Source organism: Danio rerio, chromosome 10 (assembly GCF_052040795.2).
Source record: "Danio rerio strain M-AB ecotype USA chromosome 10, GRCz13ab, whole genome shotgun sequence".
Classification (NCBI taxonomy): Eukaryota; Metazoa; Chordata; class Actinopteri; order Cypriniformes; family Danionidae; genus Danio; species Danio rerio.
The window spans coordinates 48,579,255-48,603,484 of record NC_141030.1 but is presented as its reverse complement, the minus strand read 5'-3'; the positions used below and the strand labels follow the sequence as shown (position 1 = coordinate 48,603,484).

The window sequence follows — 24,230 nt, the reverse complement described above, 5'->3', positions numbered from 1 at the left end:
CTCCAGCGAGTCCTGGGTATTCCCCGAAGCCTCCTCCCTGTGGGACATGCCTGGAACACCTCTCTTGATAGGCATCCAAAACAGATGCCAGAGCCACCTCAGCTGACTTCTCGCCCCGTTTACACTGGTGCGTTTTAGTTTGAAAACGCATAAGTTTTGCTACGGTTACGCCATTCGTCCACACTACGCCGGAGTTCTCGATGAGGAAAGACGGAGACATCTGAAAACGGAGGCGGGGCTGCAGACATTCGCCTCTCTGATTGGGGCTTTCCCTCAATATTAAGTAGCCCACACACAGTTCAGTCCTGCATCTTCTCCGTGTAAGTTCAGACTTCGCAAGTTTGATCAAGGCTGCATCTCTTCTTCTCAGTTTGATATGGAAAACATACCGAGGACACGCGTCAATCTTCACAGGGAACAGTGTACTTTATAACTTCATTCACATCACCTTGGCTACGTTGTTTCACTTTCTCAACAATAAAATGTAAACTTGATATAAGGAACTGCCTATTTTTATTTTAATATTAACAACTAAACAGACAGCAGAAATGTTGAGGCGTCGTGCTGCATATATGAGCGTCATCTTCACTGTGTGGATATTTATAACAAAACGGAGCCGATAACAACTGCCTCCTTTCAATTTCAGTGAAAATACGAAACACACCCTCTCTTTTGCTGAATATCAGTTTTAATCATCGATAATTATAAAAGTATAACATACAATAAGTTTATACATTATAGGAAATAAAGGCAAGCGATCAGTCAATATACAGAATGTAGGCTACGTGGTTACATTAATCATTAACTTATCTTTGCGCTCAGCCAAAACACGTTACGAGAACAAGTAATAGATTCCAATGACCAAAGTCAGGGAATATGTCGTTAGATAAAGACAACAAGATAAATGAAATATCACGTTTAATAAATATAGTGAGATTAGATCCAGCGGGAGATGCTTGATGAGAAGTCCGATTAGCACAGCTCTCATCTGGGTATATGGGCTGCAGCGATTGCCAAAGTGTGTGTGTGTGTGGTCACGTGATGTGCGTTTTCAGCGTTTTGGTGTGGACGGAGAGCAGTTCAGAAACGCTGGGTAAAACGCGAGTGTGGACGCGGATCGTTTTCATTCTAAAACGCCGTTTAAAACTAAAACGCACTAGTGTAAACGGGGCCTCAATGTGGAGGAGCAGCGGCTCTACTCTGACCTCCTCCCGGGTGTCAGAGCTCCTCACCCTGTCTGAACGGCTGCGCCCTACCACCCTTCAAAAGCCTTCAAGTCCACAAAACACATGTGGACTAGTTCGGCATACTCCCATGAGCCCTCGAGCACCCTGGTGAGGGTGTAGAGCTGGTCCAGTGTACCATAGGCCGGACGACAACTGCGTTTTTCCTCCTGGATCCTAGGTTCAACCATCAGCCAGATCCTCCTCTCCAGTACCATGGCATAGACTTTCCCAGGAAGGCTGATTCTTCTTTTCTTATTGTGTATGCAAATATAGGCATTTCTATTAATCATGTTTTATGCAATATTCCAAAATGTGCATACAAATCGGTGGATAAAACATGGCTGATCTGTTTAGGATTCAAATTAGATTATAAAATCCAACTGCACAACTACACTTTTATTATGTAGTTTGTAGGTATGTAACGGTATTGTAAATACCGCAATATTAATTTTTTTCGATATTACCGTAGTCGCATGACTCGATAAAACTATAGGTCTTCTGAGAAAATTTGCTCAGGCGAATGAAGCGAACGGGAGGTAGCGGAAACTACAATTCCCATCAGGTGTTGTCGCGCGCGTACTGTAAAGCGGGGAGGGGGGGTTGAGAGCGCATACTCAAGAGCGGTGTTGTCGCGCGCCTACTGAAGGGCGAGACGGAGGGTGTGTCGCGTCACGGGGGCACTATTGATCATTTTGGAAGGGCACTTTCTATCCAAGACTAAAAAGGGCATGTGCTCTGCACAGGTTGAGCCCTATGTGTGCACGTGCCTGCAAGTCGGGGAATACGACTAATAACAGCCATGGGGACTGCAGAAACACAGCACACTGTTCAGATTGATGCAGACATTGACATGTACCGCAAAGAGACCTCTATTTCACTCATGGCTTGTCCTCTCAAGTGGGGGAAAGACAATGCACAACGTTACCCACTGCTGTCAACCTGGGCCAAGTCATATCTCTGTCCCAGAAACCGCAGTCCCAAATGAGAGGGGTTTATTCTGTTGCAGGGGACATGCCCAGAGATCCCAGCTTTTACCAGATTATAGTTATATGATAATTTTCCTTTAAACCCATCTCTATCTAAGTGAGTGATTAAATGTTGAATGTGATGAGTTTTCAACAATACTAGATTGATCTTTATTTTTTTACATGGTTTAATTTTTTTGTTATTAAAATTGAAGTTCCTGTTTCAAAGCTTACAGATAGATGGCTAATTTGTATGTCGTTGACACTTTTGGCACTTTTTTGGAGTATTTTCATAAGTTTTGTTTTCCCTGTAAATGATTCAATAAATACCGTACCGTGACATTCATACCGAGGTATTACCGTACCGTGAAATTCTGATACCGTTACATCCCTAGTAGTTTGTAATCAATAATTTTTTTCATATGGTTTTACAGGGCGAGGCAGTGGCGCAGTAGGTAGTGCTGTTGCTTCACAGCAAAAAGGTTGCTGGGTCGCTGGTTCGATCCTCAGCTCAGTTGTCATTTCTGTGTGAGGTTTGCATGTTCTCCCTGCGTTCGCGTGGGTTTCCTCCGGGTGCTCCGGTTTCCCCCACAGTCCAAACACATGCGGTACAGGTGAATTGGGTAGGCTAAATTGTCCGTAATGTATAAGTGTGTGTGTGAATGAGTGTGTGTGGATGTTTCCCAGAGATGGGTTGCGGCTGGAAGGGCATCCGCTGTGTAAAAACTTGCTAGATAAGTTGGCGGTTCATTCCGCTGTGGTGACCCTGGTTTAATAAAGGGACTAAGCCGACAAGAAAATGAATGAATATGGTTTTACATGTTCACCTGGTTGGCACTGGCACTTCAGTAAGGCCTCCAAGTGTAGCGGCTTGAGCCAGACGAACAAACGCCACGAAAGGCTTGTCTAGGAAATCCACCTCTCCGATGAGCACATTGGACGCCTCAGCATCTCTGGGGATCTTCTTCATGAACTTATTCTTCAGCTGGAGGGAGAAATAACACTACAGTCACACATTTGAGTTTTATTTTGAGTGAGTGGGCTTGACAAACCACCTGTAGAAACGCGACATGAAAATACCACATTTAATAACATTTCAGGAGTTCACACTTAGCTGATTGATTGATTATAAACCCTGTTCATCATGCTGTCCCGGGAGAGAGCCCTGAGCTCATAAGATCCTCGAGCCCAGGGCTACCTCCTGTTTGTAAGGCGAGAGGGGAGTTTGAGCTCAGGTAGATGTGGAGAACTCCCCTGCTGTAGTAGCTAATGAGCAGATAGTGATCGCTCTTGAGAGATAACTACTGACTAGGAGCATGTCTATGGTGCTGATGTGGATTAGTCAATTAACTTAGGCTGCATGTTTTTGGACGGTGGGAGGAAACCCACATGAGCACGGGGAGAACGTGTTACCTCCACACAGAAAGGTCGGCTGGCTTGGCAATGACAAGAACCAGTGACGTTCTTGCTGTGAGGCAACAGTGCTAACCACTGGGCCACCGTGCCCGCGGCACCCTGGGGGGCCGCCAGGTGGCGCTAGGAGGGCCGCAAAGAAATTTTAGATGAGGGGTAATCAATGGGCCCACATGGATGAATTTTGTGTCCCGCATCTTTCTGAAGGTTAATGTATTTCTTTATTATAATTTGAGCTCAAAAGTACTGCAAAAATTAAGCTTTATGCTTATGTAATTTAAATGCAGTTGACACTTTCGTGACACAGGAAAAGAAGCGCCGCGCCGCGCCGCGCCTCTGTGCACGGGGACTTTTATTGAATAAGCGCTTCTGGCCGGGTGCTTATCTCTTTTACGCTAAGCAACTAAATGAATGCTCAGGTCTATTTAACTGACAATATTTCAGTTAAAATACATGATCAATAAGAACATTATCGGTGGCTGAAAGCACTTCCCTGTATATGGCTTGCGTTGATAAGTAAGCGATCAGCTGGGTGCTGCGGAGTGCGCCTTTCTGCGCAGGCTTCACTCATAGGGAACAAATAGCATTTTAAAGACACGGCACAACATTGCACCTCGTCCACAGTGCGATTGGCTTTACACTTTGCATTGTACAAATATAAGACGGTCCTCTTTGCAGCATGGCAAACAAACATATTAAAATTGTAAAGCAAAAAGTGCTGCAATAACAATGAATGGAGCTGTCATCACATCAGCGAGTGCTCAGAGTTTCACTCCTGTTACACTAATGACAGCTGGATGAGCTCTGCAGTGGACCTCTTACGTTGGTTCATAATGATTAAAAAAACTAAATTTTTTACACCCTGAGTAAAACCCCTATAACCTATAAGAATTATAATGTATCTGTTTGTGTTATATTATAGAGCTAATTAATTATTAAATATTAAAACATATTAGTGCTCTGTATTTAATGGAGCTCAACATATCTGATCAAACTTTAATACTCTGAATGTAAATGCATTTTTTACATGTTCCACTTTTTCCCATATTTATTTGTGTAACTAATTTAAATGTAATGTTCAGTATTATTAGTAATAGAACACACTGGTATGCACATTTTAAAGTCAGCAAAGCTTCTAAAATTATGCAAAGTAAAACTTGTGGCTCTTTGAACTTGAATACCCAATTCTAGATCGCATTTAGGAAATTATTTTTTATCTGTGTAAGTCAGGATTGTCGACCTAATCGAGTCGAGTAAATTATGATGTGCACAAAAAAAGGAATAAAAACAAACAAAACACACTGAACCACTACAGCCTCCATTGTAGTATTGCTAGTTACAACAGTAGAGTTAACTGTTAACCATTAATAGGCTGATGACTGACAAAACTCTTTAAAACTTTAAAGCTTTAAATCTTTAGATACATTTAGACTCTCAGCTGTAAGGGTAAATACAGAAGAGTCTAGCTGTGCATAGGCAGAAAAAAAGCATAAATATGGCATAAAAAACTGTGTAAAGTGACGACTCGTACACAAAATATGTCTTGATGGAATCCAGTGAGAGCAGACCACAATGAACACTGCGCTTGAAGATTTGATCAATAGATTTAAGCACTGAAACCATGTCAACTCAACTAACATCTTACAAAAATTAATCCAGATAATGAATAATATACATTTATTGAATAATATATAATAATATAAATGTATTAAATAATACAATAAAAAAAATTTAAGTACAGTTGTTAATTTGAGGTTTTTTTTTGGCGTCATTTTTATTTTTTGGGGGTCCCCAAAAGAATTCGCCCTACACAAAGGGGCCCTCAGCTGAAAAAGTTTGAAAACCCCTGCTCTGACTGATCAAGAATCTACCACGTAAACAGTGATTTTTGATTATCTTGAAGGACCACAGACACAAACTGCGGAGGAAACATTTATAGGCTGGTGACGCAGTGAAGTTGATGGATCTATGTGCTATAACATGTCACTGGGAATCATGAATGTAACATTCAAAAAGCAGCTTCATATTATTATCTCATTCAGATTAAGGCAAATCATTCGATTACTGACGTCCATGTAAAAGCAGTCACAAGCCTCAAAAAAAGGTGTTTGCTGATTTTGATGACAGCCTTTCCACTGGTTAGCTAATGTAATGTTAACAGCATAATGCAAATCTTGTATTTATGCTAACAAACAAATGATCAAAAGAAATATATTAATGCAATTCAAATAAAAAAAATGAAATGAATATCTGAATAGATGTTTACTTTAAACCTAATATAAATATATATTTATATTGTTCAATTAAAATGATATATATATATATATTTTTGTCGATTAATTTTGTGGCTAAAAAAACGTTTTGGCACCTGTACTGTTTTAAAAGTATCGATTTAGCACTGTTATCGGAAAAAAAAAAAACGATACCCAACCCTAGTTTTAAGACGAGGGATACCCCCCTGGCGCCATATGTGCTAGTTGTACAATGGATTTATGTGGTTTTGCAAAGTCACTACCCAAAACCACCCCTGTGCAGCATGAAAGAGCCAGGAAAATGTACAACTACTCTGAATGTGTTTGTTTGACAGACAATAAAGTCATATACACACACGATGGCGTGAGGGGGAGTCAATAATGGGGTCATCTTTATCCTTGTGTGAACTGTTCCTTTTATAAGACGCACAGCTCATGAAGTTTCCAGCCGCTCTCATGACACCAACATCAACTCTATGATCAATCTCTGACGTGTGATGGAAACGTCTCATTTTTTCCAATGGCGGATCGATAAAGTTACGTAAACACACAGCTATGAGGCTTCAGAGAACACGTGGATATGGATTGGCCTGTGCTTATGCTCAGAATCGCCTTTTAATCTTTTAATGCCGCTTTCAGAGTCAACTCACTTTCTGCCACCGATAAACAAGCTGCTTTCTCCTGTCCTGAAGCTGTTCGGCTTTTCTTTCAGATCAATTATTAATAATGAAACAGCCTTGATGATGTATTCAGACACGCAGGTCTCTTTCAGAAGCAGATTTTTGTGTTTAACGCTAAGGCCTTTTCTTTAAAATAACGTTGGTTTTGTAATGATGCCAGAGTTGAAGTTCATCCAGCTTCATTTTCAACTCAACAAATGTCTTTTATAAAATGGTAGCTAAAATATTTTCCTGCTAATATCTGCCACTTGGTTTGACGATGCTCATGCAATAAAATTAATACTTTTCAATTCTGAATTTTTTAAATGGGTTGTTTATCCAAATTAGGTTTAAGGCCTCATTCATTCAATCCTTCATTCAACAATTTATTCATTCATTCATTCATTCACTCAATCAATCATTTATTGAATCTTTCACTCAATTATTCATTCCTTCATGCAATAATTTATTCATTCATTCATTCAGTCAATCAATCATTTACTAAATTATTCATTCCTTCATTCAATAATTTATTCATTCATTTAATCAATTATATACTCATTCACTCAATCAATGATTATTCAATCATTTACTAAATTATTCATTCCTTCATTCAACAATTTATTCATTCACTTAATCAATCATTTATTGAATCTTTTACTCAATTATTCATTCCTTCATGCAATAGTTTATTAATTCATTCATACATTCATTCAATCAATCATTTACTAACTTATTCATTCCTTTATTCAACAATTTATTCATTCATTTAATCAATTATTTACTCATTCACTCAATCAATGATTATTCAATCATTTACTAAATTATTCATTCCTTTACACAATAATTGATTCATTCATTCAATCTATCAATCATTTACTAAATTATTCATTCCTTCATTCAATAATTTATTGATTCATTTAATCAATCATTTACTCATTCACTCAATCAATCATTTATTGAATCATTTACTCAATCAATCAATCAATCGTTTACTTAATCATTCTCATTTATTTATTCATTTAATGATGTACTCATTTATTCATTCATTCATTCATTCATTCAATCATTTACTCAATTGATCATTCATTCAATGATTTACTCACTCATTCATTCAATCATTCATCTAGTAATGTACTCATTAATTCCACTTAATTATTTATTCAATCTTTACTCATTCATTCATTCATTCATTCTTTACTCAAACATTCAATCAATCATTCATTCAACCATTTACTCAATCAATAATTTAATCATTTACTCATTCATTCAATCATTTAATCATTCATTTATTATTTTAATCACTTACCCAATTATTCATTCAATAATTCAATCATTTACTCAATCATTCATTCAGTCATTTACTCATTCACTCAATAATTTACTCATTTAATAATTTACTCAATCATTCATTCATTCAATCATTCATTCAAACATCAACTCAATCATTATTCATTCAATCATTTACTCATTCATTCATTAATTCATTCATTTATTCAATCATTAATTATTTAATCATTTACTCATTCATTCATTCATTCATTCAAACATTTAATCAATCATTATTCATTCAATCATTTACTCATCTATTCGTTCACTCAATCAGTCAATTACTTACTTCTTCATTTATTCATTCTTTTACTCATTCAATCGTTTACTTACTCATTTACTCAACCCTTTTTCCTTCGATTAATTACTCATTCAATCATCTATTAATTAATTTATGTATTAAGTCATGATTTTTGTTTATTTAATCATTAATTAATTCATTTTAAATAAGTACATTAGTAATTAGTTCATATTTTTATCCAAACTATGAGTCTTTTATGTCGTCATCAAATTTTTAGACATTGTAGTAGAGAAAAGTTATTGTGTTTTTTAAATTATTATTATTATAATTTATTATTTTGCTAACAAAAGTATGCTGCATTACTCGTTGTTATAATTCTTTCTGTCTTTGACCCATGTGCTATATTAATAACTGGTTTATATCTACATGATTTTGACCCCTATCAGCTGTAATTTAGCCTTCTGTAGGGTATAACTGAAGTGAGCTCCTGAAAATGAGCCCTGGGTGTCATTTAAGCAGAAAAACTCATTAAAGTGGACTCAGAATTGGGTCACTTTGAAGTCTAGTGAGCTGCAGCGCCTGCACTAAAGCCTCTCAATCGCCTCTAAATACCTCGGCAAACATAACAGCTTTATTGTGCATTTCATGTTTTGGTTCATGTTGGTTCATTGATCCACAAAAACTCCGCCACAGTAAACATGCGAATGACCTAGAGAATTTACACCCTGAATAATAGGACTAATTTGGCTCATGGTGTGAGGAAATACATTTATAAATGCATTTATGTATTTCAGTGTGTTCATATGGGAAAAAAACTATTCAATTAAATGTATATAATTAAAAAATGAATTAAAATAAATAAATAAAAAAAATATATAAATAAATCAATATATAAATATAGATATATAATATATATAAATATATGCACACACACATACACACACACACACACATACAATAAAAATAAATATAAACAAATATATATATATAAAACAAATTATTTGTATAAATAAAAAATACATAATTTATAAAATGCAATTAAAAATTTAATTAATAACAATTACATTGATGTGTTTCAATGTGCTCATTTAAAAAAAGTATAAAAATAAATACATTTTTAAAAATTTACAAAATTAAAATAAATTAAAATACATAAATTGAAAAAATAAAAATAAAATCATGAATATAAAAGAAATTAAATATATAAATAAATAAAAACCTAAAAATAATATACTTTTATATAATGTAATTAAAATTAAATAATAAAAATACATTCAATTAAAATTTTAAATATGAATAAATGTAAAAGTAAAATACAAATGAAAAAATGTAAATAAAATATAATCAAAAATAAAAAAATATAAGTTGATTAAATGTATAAATAAAAAATATAATTGTATAAAATGTAATTAAAATTAAATAAATAAAAATACATTAAATTAATTTTTATATAAAAAATACTACATAAAAAACAATAAAATAAATATAATCAAACTAAAAATCTAAATAATAATTTAAATTAAATGTATAAATAAAGATTTATAAATACGTTTTGTTTATTAAAATTAAATAAATAAAAAAACATTAAATTCATTTTTTATATTAATAAATTAAGATAAAATACAACATAAAAATAAAATAAATATAATCAAAAATATATATAATTAAATTAAATGTATAAATAAATAAAAATAAATAAATAAACAAAAATATATAATTTTATAAAATGTAATTAAATTTAAATAATAAATAATAAATAAATGTATGTACTTCAGTGTTCATATGTTCATGTGTTCAGTGTTCATCAAAAATGTATTTAATATACATGTAAATACATTTACAAAATTTAAATAAATAAAAAATATAAACAAATGGAAAAATACAAAATTATTAAAATAAAAATTACAGCAATATATAATTTTATAAAATGTATTTAAAAATAAATAAGAATTCATTAAATAAAACTTTAAATATAAAAAATAAAAAAATAAAATACAAATTAAAAAATAAATATTAACAAATATATGAAAAAATAAAAATATAAATTAATTAATTAAATAAATAAAAACATATAGGTTTATAAAATGTAATTAAAATACATACATAAATAAATAAATAAATAAATGTATTTCAGTGTTCATGTGAAAGAAAAGATACTGTAAAAAATAATACATTTAATTAAAAATATATGTAAGTAAATTTACAAAATTGAAATAAATTTAAAATATAAAAAAAATATATAAATATAAAATGTAATTAAAATGACATAATAAACAATACTGATATAAAACTCTACCTGGTCACTGCTGGGTGTGACGGAAATATCATTCATACTGCGGCACTGAGAAGGATCTGGAAAACAGTTCAAACACTGATTATTTACTGAATTAAACTGTTCATAGAGCTGGAATAAAGTCAAACCTGATGCTAAATTTGAACCAAACTTAAACTAATACAAGTAATAAAATTACTAAATGAAAGGATATAACAATACAGTGCTCAGCAAGATTAAGTACAGCCCATTTGGACCAGGGGGGCCAAGTCGGAGCACTCACTCTGATGCCCTGGCCTCTGTGCTGGTTGGGCAAATTCCAAATTGAACCAAAACAATCGATTACAAATGGCTTAAGATTGGCTTAAATTGGCAAAGTTCAGGACACTGCAACCTGCAGAACCTGGGAAGTTTTTATTTAAAAAAACAAACAAACATTACAGCCCATTTTGAAGATGAATATTTTCCTCCATTTCTCAGTGTATTTTGGTGCATTTGAACAAAACAGATTTATTAAACAGATATATTTATTAAAATAATATTTTAGTCACCAAACATATTTAGAAATAGAAAGATAATACAATTAAATTCAAGCTAAATGTTACAAAATAAATAACATTTCAACAAAATTGTAAATATTTCTGTTTCTCTTGATTTTTGCTATTTTTGAAAGTTTATAATTAAATATTTAAAAATTATTTAGAAGCATTATTTAAAGTTATTTTGTTAGATTAGGTCTACAGTTGGCTTCAGTACTGACTAAACTAAAGTATATGCACATTTATAATATTGTAAAGCTTCCTATTTGATTGGTGAGGGGTGAACTCGTATATGCTGAGCACTGTAAATCTAAACAGAAACATAATATAAACCTGATGTGCAACTCAACATTGATTATCATGCTGATAACATGGTCAACATTTTGCTAGCCTGACATGTTTAATGTTACACATGTTGCTCAAACACTTCTAGCATGGTTAGAATGTTGTTTGCAATTACGTCCTGGAGCCAAGTGTAAATATATGAGGGGTGTAACGGTACACTGGAGTCACGGTTCGGTACGTACTTAAGTTTTGGGGTCACGTTGACTACGGTTATACGGTACAACAGGAATAACTGTTATAATAATGTTTCTTCTTCAAAGACAAGGGGAAAAAAGTGTTGTTTTTCTGGCCTAATGTACCCAGATTCCAGAAGCAAATCAAGCAAGCAAGAGCGGAAAACCGAAGTCAAGAGCTTTCTGATAATCTCTAATCCTCAGAACAATGGCAGAAATGCTGCTCAGCTGCTTGTGCAACTACACTGCATCAATTAACCACCGGGAAACTTCATGATTCAGACTCACTGGGGTATCTGTGACATCTGCCCGAAGAATGGGCGGGGAGAACCAGCTCATTTGCATTTAAAGGTACAGATGTAAAACAGCTACAATTCCCTCAGGAAACATATGTAGAGTGGGTGGGGAGAACCAGCTCATTTGCATTTAAAGGTACAGATGTAAAACAGCTACAATTCCCTCAGGAAACCTACTTAAAGTGGGCGGGGAGAACCAGCTCATTTGCATTTAAAGGCACAGGTAAAAAACAGCTAAAATTCCCCCAGAAAACCTACCTACAGTGGGTGGGGAGAACCAGCTCATTTGCATTTAAAGGTACAGATGTAAAATAGCTACAATTCCCTCTGAAAACATATGTAGAGTGGGTGGGGAGAACCAGCTCATTTGCATTTAAAGGTACAGGTGTAAAACAGCTGCAATTCCCTGAGGAAACCTACTTAAAGTGGGCGGGGAGAACCAGCTCATTTGCATTTAAAGGCACATGTGCAAAACAGCTACAATTCCCTCAGGAAACCTACTTAAAGTGGGCGGGGAGAACCAGCTCATTTGCATTTAAAGGCATATGTGCAAAACAGCTAAAATTCCCTCAGGAAACCTACTTAAAGTGGGCGGGGAGAACCAGCTCATTTGCATTTAAAGCCATATGTGCAAAACAGCTGCAATTCCCTGAGGAAACCTACTTAAAGTGGGTGGGGAGAACCAGCTCATTTGCATTTAAAGGCACATGTGCAAAACAGCTACAATTCCCTCAGGAAACCTACTTAAAGTGGGCGGGGAGAACCAGCTCATTTGCATTTAAAGGCATATGTGCAAAACAGCTACAATTCCCTCAGGAAACCTACTTAAAGTGGGCGGGGAGAACCAGCTCATTTGCATTTAAAGGCATATGTGCAAAACAGCTACAATTCCCTCAGGAAACCTACTTAAAGTGGGCGGGGAGAACCAGCTCATTTGCATTTAAAGGCACAGGCGCAAAACAGCTGCAATTCCCTCAGGAAACCTACTTAAAGTGGGCGGGGAGAACCAGCCTATTTGCATTTAAAGGCACAGGCGCAAAACAGCTACAATTCTGGAGACACAAAAGACTCAGCTCACATCATTGGTATTTTTACATTCCTCTTGTAGTGTTGTTGTTCTCTGTATGCACCTGAGGTCTGAGACTAATGTCATTTCGATCCTCTGTTTGTCTCTACATGTGGCAGAATTGACAATAGAGCAGACTTGGACTGAGATGTGGGTGAAGCGTGGAAACTGAAGCGCAGACTCACGCAGTTTCCCGAGGCCGGCGCTCTGGCGCGCCCGCAGGTCCTCCGTGGAGCGGTGAAAACCCGACCCAGAGCGGGCACTCGGGCTGGGACTCGGACTGCGGTCTGATGCAGACCCACAGCACAGCAGAGAAACACATCAGAGAGACAGAAAACAGGACAGAGCATAGGGCTGGGCGATGTGCACCATAATTATTACATAATTGTAAATATTAACAAACTAACCCGTTACTGTAATTAGATGACCCCACTGAAAAAGGTACTGTTTCATTTTCAGGTCATTCAGATACAGTTACTTATAATGCACTCATTTAAATACATAAAATCAACATTTCTAGATCAATTAGGCAAGAGAAGCAGAGTAGCTTGAGACACAATGAATGAGGCAGAAATTCATGTCAATATTTGCTCTGTATGAAATATTGTGTCATTCCTTTGAAATATTTTGTGTGTTGATAGATATAATGTTTATTTTCTTAAAGTGTTACATTTTTATTAAAGCTATAATGTCCTGTTTAAGTCATTATTGAGTTTAATTTCTATCGTCTATGCAGAGTTGAGATTTATATGTAGCGCTGTTATGCATTGATTTACTGAGTTTCCTTTCAAACATAATATTTAAAAATGTAATTTAAATACAATTTTAATAATGTAATTAGTAATGAAATCCTTTTTTTTTAGGTAACTTGTCCAACACTGGCACCATTTTATTTCAAAATAAACTGAAAAATTGTTTAAAGTCCGCATGAAGTCTCGAATTTACACTTCTTTTGTTTAGCATTAAAGTACACATCAAATCAAAACTAACCATGTTGACTTTGTTAGCTCACATTGCTAGTTTCACAATGAATAATTCATCTGTGCATGCCATTAAGAAAACAACAACATTTTAAACATTTAATCTATCATCTGAAATCATTGTATTAGTCAATTTTACTTATTAAATTATATTGAGATTTAAAGTTATCTAATCGCCCAGCCCCTAAGAAAACTCCAGACGAAGAAGTGCATGAGAAATGATTAGAAAAGGCAAGATAAAGAGAAAGATAAAGGAATTGTGGGAATGTTGAGGATTCTCCTGCAGACACTCACTGGATGGACTGGGCTTCCCGATGTCCGCCAGCGAGCGATGGATCGGCTTCTTGGTTTGGTGACGGTGTTTCCGCAAAAGCACGAAACTGACCTTCTCCCGGATCTCTGGAGCGATGAGACCCTCCTGAACCTGCTTCTCAATGATGTCATCTGATAAGCAGAGGTAAACACCAGATATATTACAATAGTCCAGAGGAATCGGAGTTATTCTCCTAATATTTTGACTTTATTTTCATGATATATAGATTTTATTCTCGTAATATTTCAACTTTATTTTGGTAATATTTTCAAATTTATTCTTGCAATATTTTAATTTTATTGTCATAATATTTAGACTTTATTCTTGTAATAGTTTCATTTTATTCTCGTAATATTTCAACTTTATTTTCGTAAAATATTTTCAGATTTATTATGGTAATATTTTTATTTTATTCTTGTAATAGTTTCATTTTATTTTCGTAATATTTCAACTATTTTTGTAAAATATTTTCAGATTTATTGTGGTAATATTTTTATTTTATTCTTGTAATATTTCTACTTCATTAACGTAATGGTTTGATTTTATTCTCATAATACTTCAACTTTATTTTCATAATATTTTCTCATTTATTCTCATAATATTTTCATTTTATTATCATAATATTTCTACTTTACTCTTGTAATAGTTTGATTTTATTCTGATAATATTTCAACTTTATTTTTGTAATATTTAAACTATCCTTGTAATATTTCGACTTTATTCGCTGAATATTTAAATTTTATTCTCATATTTGTTTTTTATTCTCATAATATTAAAATTTTATTCTCGTAATATTTTATCTTTATTCTCGTAATATTGCATCATTATTCTCATAATATTATTTCTTTATTTTCGTAATATTTTATTTTATTTTTGTCATATTTCAACTTTATTCTCGTAATATTGTGTTTTTATTCTCTTAATATTTAAATTTTGTTCTCGTAATATTTCAACTTTAATCTTGTAAATTTTTTAAAAATTTTTTGTAATATTTCAACTATTCTCGTAATATTGTGTCTTTGTTCCCATAATATTTAAATTTTATTGTTGTAATATTTCAACTTTATTATCATAATTAAAAATTTTATTCTCGTAATATTTTAACATTATTCTCGTAATATTTATATTTTTTTCTCTTAGTATTTAAACTTTATTCTCTTATTATTTTCACTAAATTGACAATATTTTATCTTGATTTTCATAACATTTATTACAATAATTACAATATTTTTTACATTTATTTAATACAATATTTTCACTTCATTTTGTTAATATTCTTGTAATATTTAAACTTAATATTTTGACTTGATGCTAATATTTCAACTATACTCTAGTAATATTTCTAGATATTAAAACTTACTTTAATATAAAAATATAAAGTTTTTTCAGAATATTTTGACATTATTTACATAATATTTTGATGTTATTTGCATAATATTTTGATGTTATTCTTGTAATATTTCTTCTTTATTCTTATAATATTTACGTCATTATTCTTGTAATAATTCAATTGTATTCTCATAATATTTCAACATTATAATCATAATACTTTGACTTCAATATTATAAAATTTTGACTTGATTCTAATAATATTTAAACTTTATTCTTAAAATATTTTACAATTACTTTCATATTTTAATTATTAATAGAATATTTAATATATCATACTTAATTTTTATTATTCTCATTATATCTTGACTTTATTCTTGAAATATTACGACTTTAATCTGGTAATCCTTTATATATATATAATTTATTTATTTTTTACTTATTTATTTTTACGTGGCACTATTCCACTGTCATACTTGCGTAACTTCTTTTAAAACAGCCGGTATTTCTGATTTATTGCTGATCTAATAATGTGGAGTGTGTGTTTAGTGGTGTGTGTGTGTGCTGACCAACAATCTGTGGCAGTGAGTATCCGTCCAGGTCCAACAAGATGCAGCCGGTCTGCAGGCAGGTGCGCAGCTCAAACAGGCTGTGCAGAGACAGTGTGGAGACGTGCGGCTTACTCCAGCGCTCTCCACCCTCCTCCACCTTCTCCTCAAACTTCACCCACCTGAACACAACACACAAGATACATTACACACCAAAACACACACCATATATTACACATTTCACCTGGACAGCACACATAACACAACCCAGGATGGCAAAGTCGACTAAAGGAGGTCGAGCGTTTTCATATATGGCTCCTAAACTCGAGAATAGCCTTCCTGATAATGTCCGAGGCTCAGACACACTCTCTCAGTTCAACACTAGATTACAGACCTACAGTATCTTTATCACATAACTGTGTGTGTGTGTATATATGTGATGTGTGTGCCTGTGAGTGTATGAGTGAGCGTGGGAGTATGTGTGTGTGATTATATGTGTATGTGTGAGAGTGAGTGTGTGTGTATGTGTGAGAGTGAGTGTATGTGTATATGTGCGTTTGTGTGTCTATATATGTGTATATGTGTGTGACCTGGCGGACTCTTTCCACTCCATCTCTCCTCCCTCGTGCTGCAGTGTGTCCATCTCAGTGAAGAGCGTCGGTGTGGGTTCGTCATCTTCCCTGAGGATGTGGCGCAGTCGCTCTGCAGCAGGAGACACTGACACACAAATGCATACACGTTAGGTTTCTGTGAATAGTGGGGACATTTGCTGAACGTGTTCTTTTAAACAAATAAATAAAATATATAAATAATTTTTACACAGTGCATCCGGAAAGTATTCACAGCGCTTCACTTTTTCCACAGTTGTTTATGTTACAGCCTTATTCCAAAATGGATTAAATTGATTGATTTCCTCAACATTCTACACACAATCCCCCATAATGACAATGTGAAGAAACAGTTTTTGAAAAAGCTGTAAGATCACCTGTTCATCAGTGTTCACAGTCTTTGCTCAATACTTTGTTGATGCATTTTTGTCAGTGATTACAGCCTCGAGTCTTTCTGAATATGATGCACAAGCTCTGCACACCTGTCTTTGGAAATGTTTGCCCGTTCCTCTTTGCAGTTCCTCTCAAGCTCTATCAGGTTGGATGGGAGGTGACGATGTGCAGCCATTCTCAGATCTCTTCAGAGATGTTCAATAGGATTTAGGTCTGGGCTCTGGCTGGGCCACTCAAGGACATTCACCGAGTTGTTGTTGTGCCGCTTCATTGATATGTTGGTGGTGTGCTTTGGGTCATTGTCCTGCTGGAAGATGAAGCGCCGCCCCAGTCTGAGGTGGAGAGCACTCTTGTGCAGGTCTTCATTCAGGATGTCTCTGTACATCGCTGCATTCATCTTTCCCTCTATCCTGACTAGTCTTCCAGTTCCTGCTGCTGAAACACATCCCCACAGCATGATGCCAACACCACCATGCTTCACTGTAGGGATGCTGTTAACCTGCTGATGAGCGCCGCCTGCTGTTCTCCAAACGTAACGCCTGGCGTTCACTCCAAACAGTTCAGTTTGAGTCTCATCAGAGCAGAGAGTTTAGTTTCTGATGCTCTGAGAGTCCTTCAGATGGAAACTCCAGGCGGGGAGTGTCTTCCGTCTGGCCGCTCTACCATACAGATGCCTGATTGGTGGATTGCTGCACAGATGGTTGTCCTTCTGTAAGGTTCTCCTCTCCACTGAAGAACGCTGGAGCTCAAACAGAGTGACCATCGGGTTATTGATCACCTCCCTGACTAAGGCTCTTCAACCCCGATCACTCAGCTGAGATGGCCGGCCAGCTCTAGGAAGAGTTCTGGTGGTTAAACATCTTCACTTATGGATGATGGAGGCCGCTGTGCTCATTGGAGCTTTCAGAGCAGCAGAAATGTTTCTGTAAGCTTCCCCAGCCTTGTGCCTCCAGACAATCCTGACTCTACAGACAATTCCTTTGTCTTCATGCTTGGTTTGTGCTTTGACATGCACTGTCAACCCTGCGCCCTTATATAGACAGGTGTATGCCTGATCAGATCATGTCCAATCAGCTGAATTGAGCACAGGTGAACTCCAATGAAGCTGCTGAAACATCTCCAGAATGATCAGTGGAGACAGATTGACTGAGCTCGATTTAGAGCTTCACGGCAAACGCTGAATACTGATGTACATCTGATTTTACAGGGTTTTTATTTGTAATAAATCTGCAACAATTTCAAAAACTCTTTGTTCACATTGTCATTATGGGGGATTGTGTGTAGAATGTTGAGGAAATCAATCAGTTTAATCTATTTAGGAATAAGACTGTAACATAAACAACTGTGGAAAAAGTGAAGCGATAGCAAGACTTTCCGGATGCACCGTATCAGATCAAAATAAACTCATAAAAATGTCAGAACTATATTATTTTAACACTGATACAAAAAAAACACTTATTTACAGATTCACAAATGCGAAAGCCACAAAACTAAAGCAGTTTCTTTAATATAAAATGTAAGAATAAACCAACAGTTTCTGCTAACCAGATCCACAAAGCAACCATAAAAATAAACACACTTTGACTGAAATAAAAATGGTTAATTGTTATAGTTAAGTAGTAGATAAATCACTAAACTAAAACATTTGTAAGTTGTCACCAATATAAACTATAATACAACTATAAAACAATACTTACAAAATAACCAATACAATGACTAAAGCACAACATTTCTGGAAAAATGTAAAACAACAAGGTACCGATATTAAAAAAGTGTAACAGTACTATATTTCCCTTACTGTAATTATTTCATACTAAAAGCACGAGACGAAAGCTCTCTCGAAACAATCACAGAGTTAAAGACAGAATTGTTGCCCCTGCACGAGGCTGTTTTTCTGCATGTAATCCTGCTAATCCTCCTGTTAAAATCACAAATATGTGTGGTTGTAGAATGTGGAGTACAAAACAGCAGATTATTTATAGCTCACGCACTTCAGCTTTCTCTGAGAGTCTCCATATTACTGCATGGATGAACATATGCTTCAATAATCCACAGAAATATCACTGCATAGAGCACTCTGACAAGAGAGAGATTCTGATTTCAGTGTCAAATCTACCGCAATCTAAATTTAAAAATACATACATTCATTTTCATTCGGCTGAGTCCCTTATTTATCAGAGGTTGCCACAGCGGAATGAACCACCAACTATTCCGGCATATGTTTTACGTAGCGGATGCCCTTCCAACCAAGTTGATGGTGTCAGACAGGCTCCACTAGGATTTTCAGGCACAACCATCTCTAGGGTTTACAGAGAATGCTCCGACAAAGAGGAAATATCCAGTGAGCGGCAGTTCTGTGGGCGCAAATGCCTTGTTGATGCCAGAGGTCAGAGGAGAATGGCCAGACTGGTTCCAGCTGATAGAAAGGCAACAGTAACTCAAATAAGCACTCGTTACAACCGAGCTCTGCAGAAGAGCATCTCTGAACACACAACACGTCCAACCTTGAGGCGGATGGGCTACAGCAGCAGAAGAGCACACCGGGTGCCGCTCCTGTCAGCTAAGAACAGGAAACTGAGGCTACAATTCACACAGACTCACCAAAACTGGACAATAGAAGATTGGAGAAACGTTGCTGCTCTGATGAGTCTCCATTTCTGCTGACACATTCAGATGCTCGGCTCACAATTTGGCCTCAACAACATGAAAGCATGGATCATCCTGCCTTGTATCAGCGGTTCAGGCTGGTGGTGGTGGTGTAATGGTGTGGGGGAGATTTTCTTTGGGTCCATTAGTGTCAATTGAGCATCAACGCCACAGCCTACCTGAGTATTGCTGCTGACCATGTCCATCCCTTTATGAGCACAGTGTCTCCATCTTCTGATGGCTACTTCCAGCAGGATAACGCAGCATGTCATAAAGCTCAATCATCTCAGACTGGTTTCTTGAACATGACGATGAGTTCACTGTACTCAAATGGCCTCCACAGTCACCAGAGCTCAATCCAATAGAGCAGCTTTGGGATGTGGTGGAACGGGAGATTGGCATCATGGATGTGCAGCCGACAAATCTGCAGCAACTGTGTGATGCTATCATGACAATATGGAGCAAAATCTCTGAGCAATATTTCCAGTAGCTTGCTGAATCTCTGCCATGAAGAATTAAAGCAGATCTGAAGGCAAAAGGGGTCCAACACAATACTATTAAGGTGTATCTAATAAATTTGCCAGTATACACACACACACACACACACACACACACACACACACACAAATTATAATTATTAATATATATTACTGTTTATTCTCAATTATTGTTTTAATTTATTTATTTGGGTGCAGGACTTATTGAATATATATCAGTAAACACAAAAATGTTGCGCATAATACAAATGAATTGTATACAATGTGTTTATATTATATATTGTACACAATATATATTTGTATATAATGTTTTTTAAAAATAAATGATCAAATTCTCCTAATTTTAATAAATTCGTTATTTAAACATTTTTTTAAACAAAAAACAGATTAAAAGGTAAATGTTTAAAGGTTATTAAAATTAGGTTATAGTTGAAAAACTCCTGCTTGTCCCTATAAAGGGTTCATCGGTTTTATATTACGTTTGTTCAGCAAAAACACTTGCTAATAGACTAATAAACTGGACTAAACTCCAGCAGGTCGTGATCTAAGAGTGTCAAACTCCAAACTAAATGTGCTGTGACCACGATAACACTAGAATACATACACCTTTCCAAGAAGTCAATAAAACAAAGATGAACAGGGATCTACAAAGACAATTTAATGTTTAATTTAGTGTCATTTCTTATTAACTGTTTGTGAAAAATAGCAATTGATGACTGAAAAAAATATTGTAATAATTAGACGGCAAGAAAAAGTGGGTTAAAGTGTTTAATTAAACCTAATAATGTCACGAAAAACAACTCCTGATTGTCCTAAAAGGGTTCAAAGGTTTTAATTAAAAACTAAACTGCAATCATCAACTAACCCTCGTGACTTCAGTGTGTTTGATCAGCAAACAGCAGCTAATGAGCTAATAAACTCGCCACGCTAACAGCAGGTTCATCAAGGTGAACTATAGAGAGAGTTCATCCGCTGCGTAAAAACTTGCTGGATAAGTTGGCGGTTCATTCCGCTGTGGCGACCCCAGATTAATAAAGGGACTAAGCCGACAAGAAAATGAATGAATGAATGAGTGAGTTGTGAATATGTCATTATAACTTACTGGAGGTGATGTTTCAGATGCTTTTGTGGATCTGACATAATTTGATTCTTTGTTTTTATTGACGTTTACATTTGCATTCAGCAACTACTCACAATAAACGCCAGTCTGTCAGGAATCACGCTACAGAAAAACACAGCATGTCATGTGACTTAACCAAAGCACATCATTGGCTACTCTCATAGATATATACATTAGATGTTGCCTGGCCTATTGTTGTCTACTGGACAGAATGCGTCAATAGCGCTGCCATCTTGCTACAGGGTAGCGCTCCTTTGAAATGAATGCGGGACCAGGGTACAGTGGAGGACTGTGGCCATGCAAAGCCAGAGATATACACATATACACATATATCTGTGATCGGGAGTTTTCCTGGATGTTAGTATGTAATTTTTTTTCTAATTACGAAAATTATAATTTATATAATTATAAAATTATAATATATAAAATTATAATTTTACATCACTTTACATGATGGATCAGTGACCGCACGGGCATTCCTGACAAAAAGCTTGAGTTTGTGTGTACAGAAATGTACTATTCACCCTCCCTGTTAAATTTGATCTAATCATGTCCTGAAACACAGCTCCTCTCCTGCTTTCACTGCTCATACTGACGGAGGGAGCGATTCGTTTGTGAATGAATCCCCCGAACGACTCTTTCACTAACGTTAGCCGACAATAATACAAGTTTCTGGCAGCGCAGCATCTCGTTGTCATATTTCTCCTTCATTGTTTGCTGATTTTATTCAACAAAACTAGCATAAGCCGAGTGTTTAGTGCGAGTTGGAGCTGCTTTGCCGTATGGTGAATGCAGTAAGTGACTGTTATCATCAATAACGTTACCTGATTAGCACAAAAGTTCAGAACATACAAAAACAGAAAAAAACTTAATCTTACCTATGAAATGTTCTGCCTTTGTGCTTTCATTTCTTTGTTTGCTCGTTACTACACCTGTAGACAGCGCTAAAGTCCCGCATCTTCATGTAATAACACTGTCTTGACTAGTGCGGTTGAATGACATTTGTTCTGGGAGCACTGTACCAATATGGCGGCGCTATTGACGCATGCTCAGGGTCCCTATGCGATATCTAGTGTACATATCTATGGGCTACTTGAAGGTCTTCTCTTCCCAACAACAACAAAAAAATGATGTTGGTTCCATTAGAGATGTCTAAAGTTTCCTAAATGAAGACACATTTACTGGAGAAGCAGATTTACCACAGTCCTGACTTCTGTAAAACTGATTTATTTCTCAAACTAGAAACAAATGAACTACAATATCAGATATAATCCTCTCGTTTATATGCAATTTGATACCGTTTAATTATATTTTGTCTTAATTTTAAATTTGTGATCATTCTGTCAGAATATTTAATAATGTTTTACTTTGCATTGGGTAAATGCATGTTGATTCAAGATATCAAGCTGAATTTTGTGATTTAAATAAAAAAATAATTAATAAATATAACAAATGTGCTAATTAAAGATGTTCTGACCTTTTAGGACTTTATTTAATTGTGAATTAAGACTCTTTACAACTTAAAGTGACCACAGCCGGAGCTGAATGTGCGAGCACAAATACACCGGACAGAATATACCTAACATTCATTCATATTCTTTTCAGCTTAGTCTCTTATTTATCAAGGGTCGCCACAGTGGAATGAATCGCCAACTATTCCAGCATATGTTTTACACAGCGGATGCTCTTCCACTGCTGGGAAACACCCGTACACACTCATTCACAAACACTCATACACTACAGCCAATTCAGTTCATCAGTTCCCCTATAGTGCATGTGTTTGGACTGTGGGAGAAACCGGAGCATCCGGAGGAAACCCACGCCAACACGAGGAGAACATGCAAACTCCACACAGAAACACCAACTGACCCATCCGGGGCTCGAACCAGAGACCTTCTTGCAGTGAGGCCACAGTGATAACCACTACACCACCGTGCCGCCACATATTCTTAACAGTAGTAGATAAACAAGAAGCTTCTCTCGTCAGGCACCCTGTGTGTTTCAGTGTTCAGAACAAAGCTCTGCATGTGTGTGTGTGTGTGTGTAACTGCTGATCAGTTTGTGTCTCTTTGTGTGTGTTTGTGCGTGTCTGTACCTGTGTTGGTCTGCACGTGTCTCCCTGAGTGTGTGTTTGTACCTACTTTGCTCTGAGTGTGTGTCTCTTTTTGAGTGTGTGTGTATTTATACCTGTGTCCCTCTGTGTGTGTGTGTGTGTTTGTACCTATGTTGCTCTTAATGTATCTATGTGCGTTTCTCTCTGAGTGTGTGTGTTTGTCTGTGTGTGTGTGTGTTTGTACCTATGTTGCTCTGAGTGTCTCTCGTTTTGAGTGTGCGTTTGTATCCGTGTGGCTGTGAGTGTTTGTCTCTGTGTGTGTATTGCTCAGAGTGTGTGTGTCTGTGTGTGTGTACATGTGTTGCTCAGAGTGTGTGTATCAGTGTGTGTGTATTTATACCCGTGTCCCTTTGAGAGTTTGTGTGTGTGTGTGTGTTTGTATACGTGTCCCTGTGAGTGTGTGTGTGTGCGCGTGCATACATGTATTGCTCAGAGCGTGTGTCTCTATGCGTGTGTGTGCTTATATGTGTTGCTCAGAGTGTGTGTATCTGTGTGTGTATGCTTTCTGAGTGTGTGTGCAGAATGTATGTGTGTGTGTCTCGCTCTGTATGTGTATATCTGTGCCACTCTGTATGTGTGTTTGTACTCCAAGTGTGTGTATATATGTGTCTACCACATTCTGAGTGTGTGTGTGTGTGTGTGTGCTGTTCTGAATGTACAGTATATCTCTGTGTTTGTATGTCTGTCTACGTGTGCTGCTCTGATTCTGTGTCTCTCTCTGTGTATGAGTACTCTGAGTGTATCTGTGTGTGTATGCGTGTGTGTGTGTGTCTCTCTCTCTCTCTGTGTATGAGTACTCTGAGTGTATATGTGCGTGTGTGTGTGTGTATCTTTGCTGCTCTCTGTGTGCTTGTTCTGAGTGTATCTGTGTGTGTATATGCGTGTGTGTGTGTGTCTCTGTGTGTAT

The 24,230-nt window shown here is 35.9% G+C and overlaps 2 protein-coding genes and 1 long non-coding RNA gene across 9 annotated transcripts in view; 1 reads left to right on the top strand and 2 right to left on the bottom strand.

Annotated features, from left to right (window-relative positions):
* Positions 1 to 24,230, bottom strand: part of myo18b (myosin XVIIIB) — an 880,426-nt gene that overhangs the window by 407,438 nt on the left and 448,758 nt on the right. The gene's annotated exons all lie outside the window — the stretch shown is intronic.
* The window catches only part of slc4a5b (solute carrier family 4 member 5b), a 90,173-nt gene that overhangs the window by 39,267 nt on the left and 26,676 nt on the right, over positions 1 to 24,230 (bottom strand). For 5 of the 7 annotated variants that reach the window (XR_015501487.1, XR_015501488.1, XM_087271250.1 and 2 more), the window contains exons 2-6: positions 16,537 to 16,663; positions 15,968 to 16,128; positions 14,051 to 14,200; positions 10,382 to 10,437; positions 3,019 to 3,176 (exon numbers count right to left, since the gene is read on the bottom strand). Coding sequence is in view for 5 of the 7 variants with exons in the window: in XM_087271250.1 (XP_087127376.1) it covers positions 3,019 to 3,176; positions 10,382 to 10,437; positions 14,051 to 14,200; positions 15,968 to 16,128; positions 16,537 to 16,663 (652 nt within the window). In the remaining 2 variants the exon portion in view is untranslated. Of the gene's footprint in view, positions 1 to 3,018; positions 3,177 to 10,381; positions 10,438 to 12,961; positions 13,064 to 14,050; positions 14,201 to 15,967; positions 16,129 to 16,536; positions 16,664 to 24,230 lie in introns of all 7 variants that reach the window. The other 2 variants (XM_087271254.1, XM_087271251.1) reach the window with 1 other exon arrangement.
* Positions 19,813 to 24,230, top strand: part of LOC147842218 (uncharacterized) — a 167,245-nt gene continuing 162,827 nt past the window's right edge. Inside the window, exon 1 of the long non-coding RNA XR_015501678.1 lies at positions 19,813 to 20,079. This is a non-coding gene — a long non-coding RNA (uncharacterized LOC147842218). The remainder of the gene's footprint in view (positions 20,080 to 24,230) is intronic.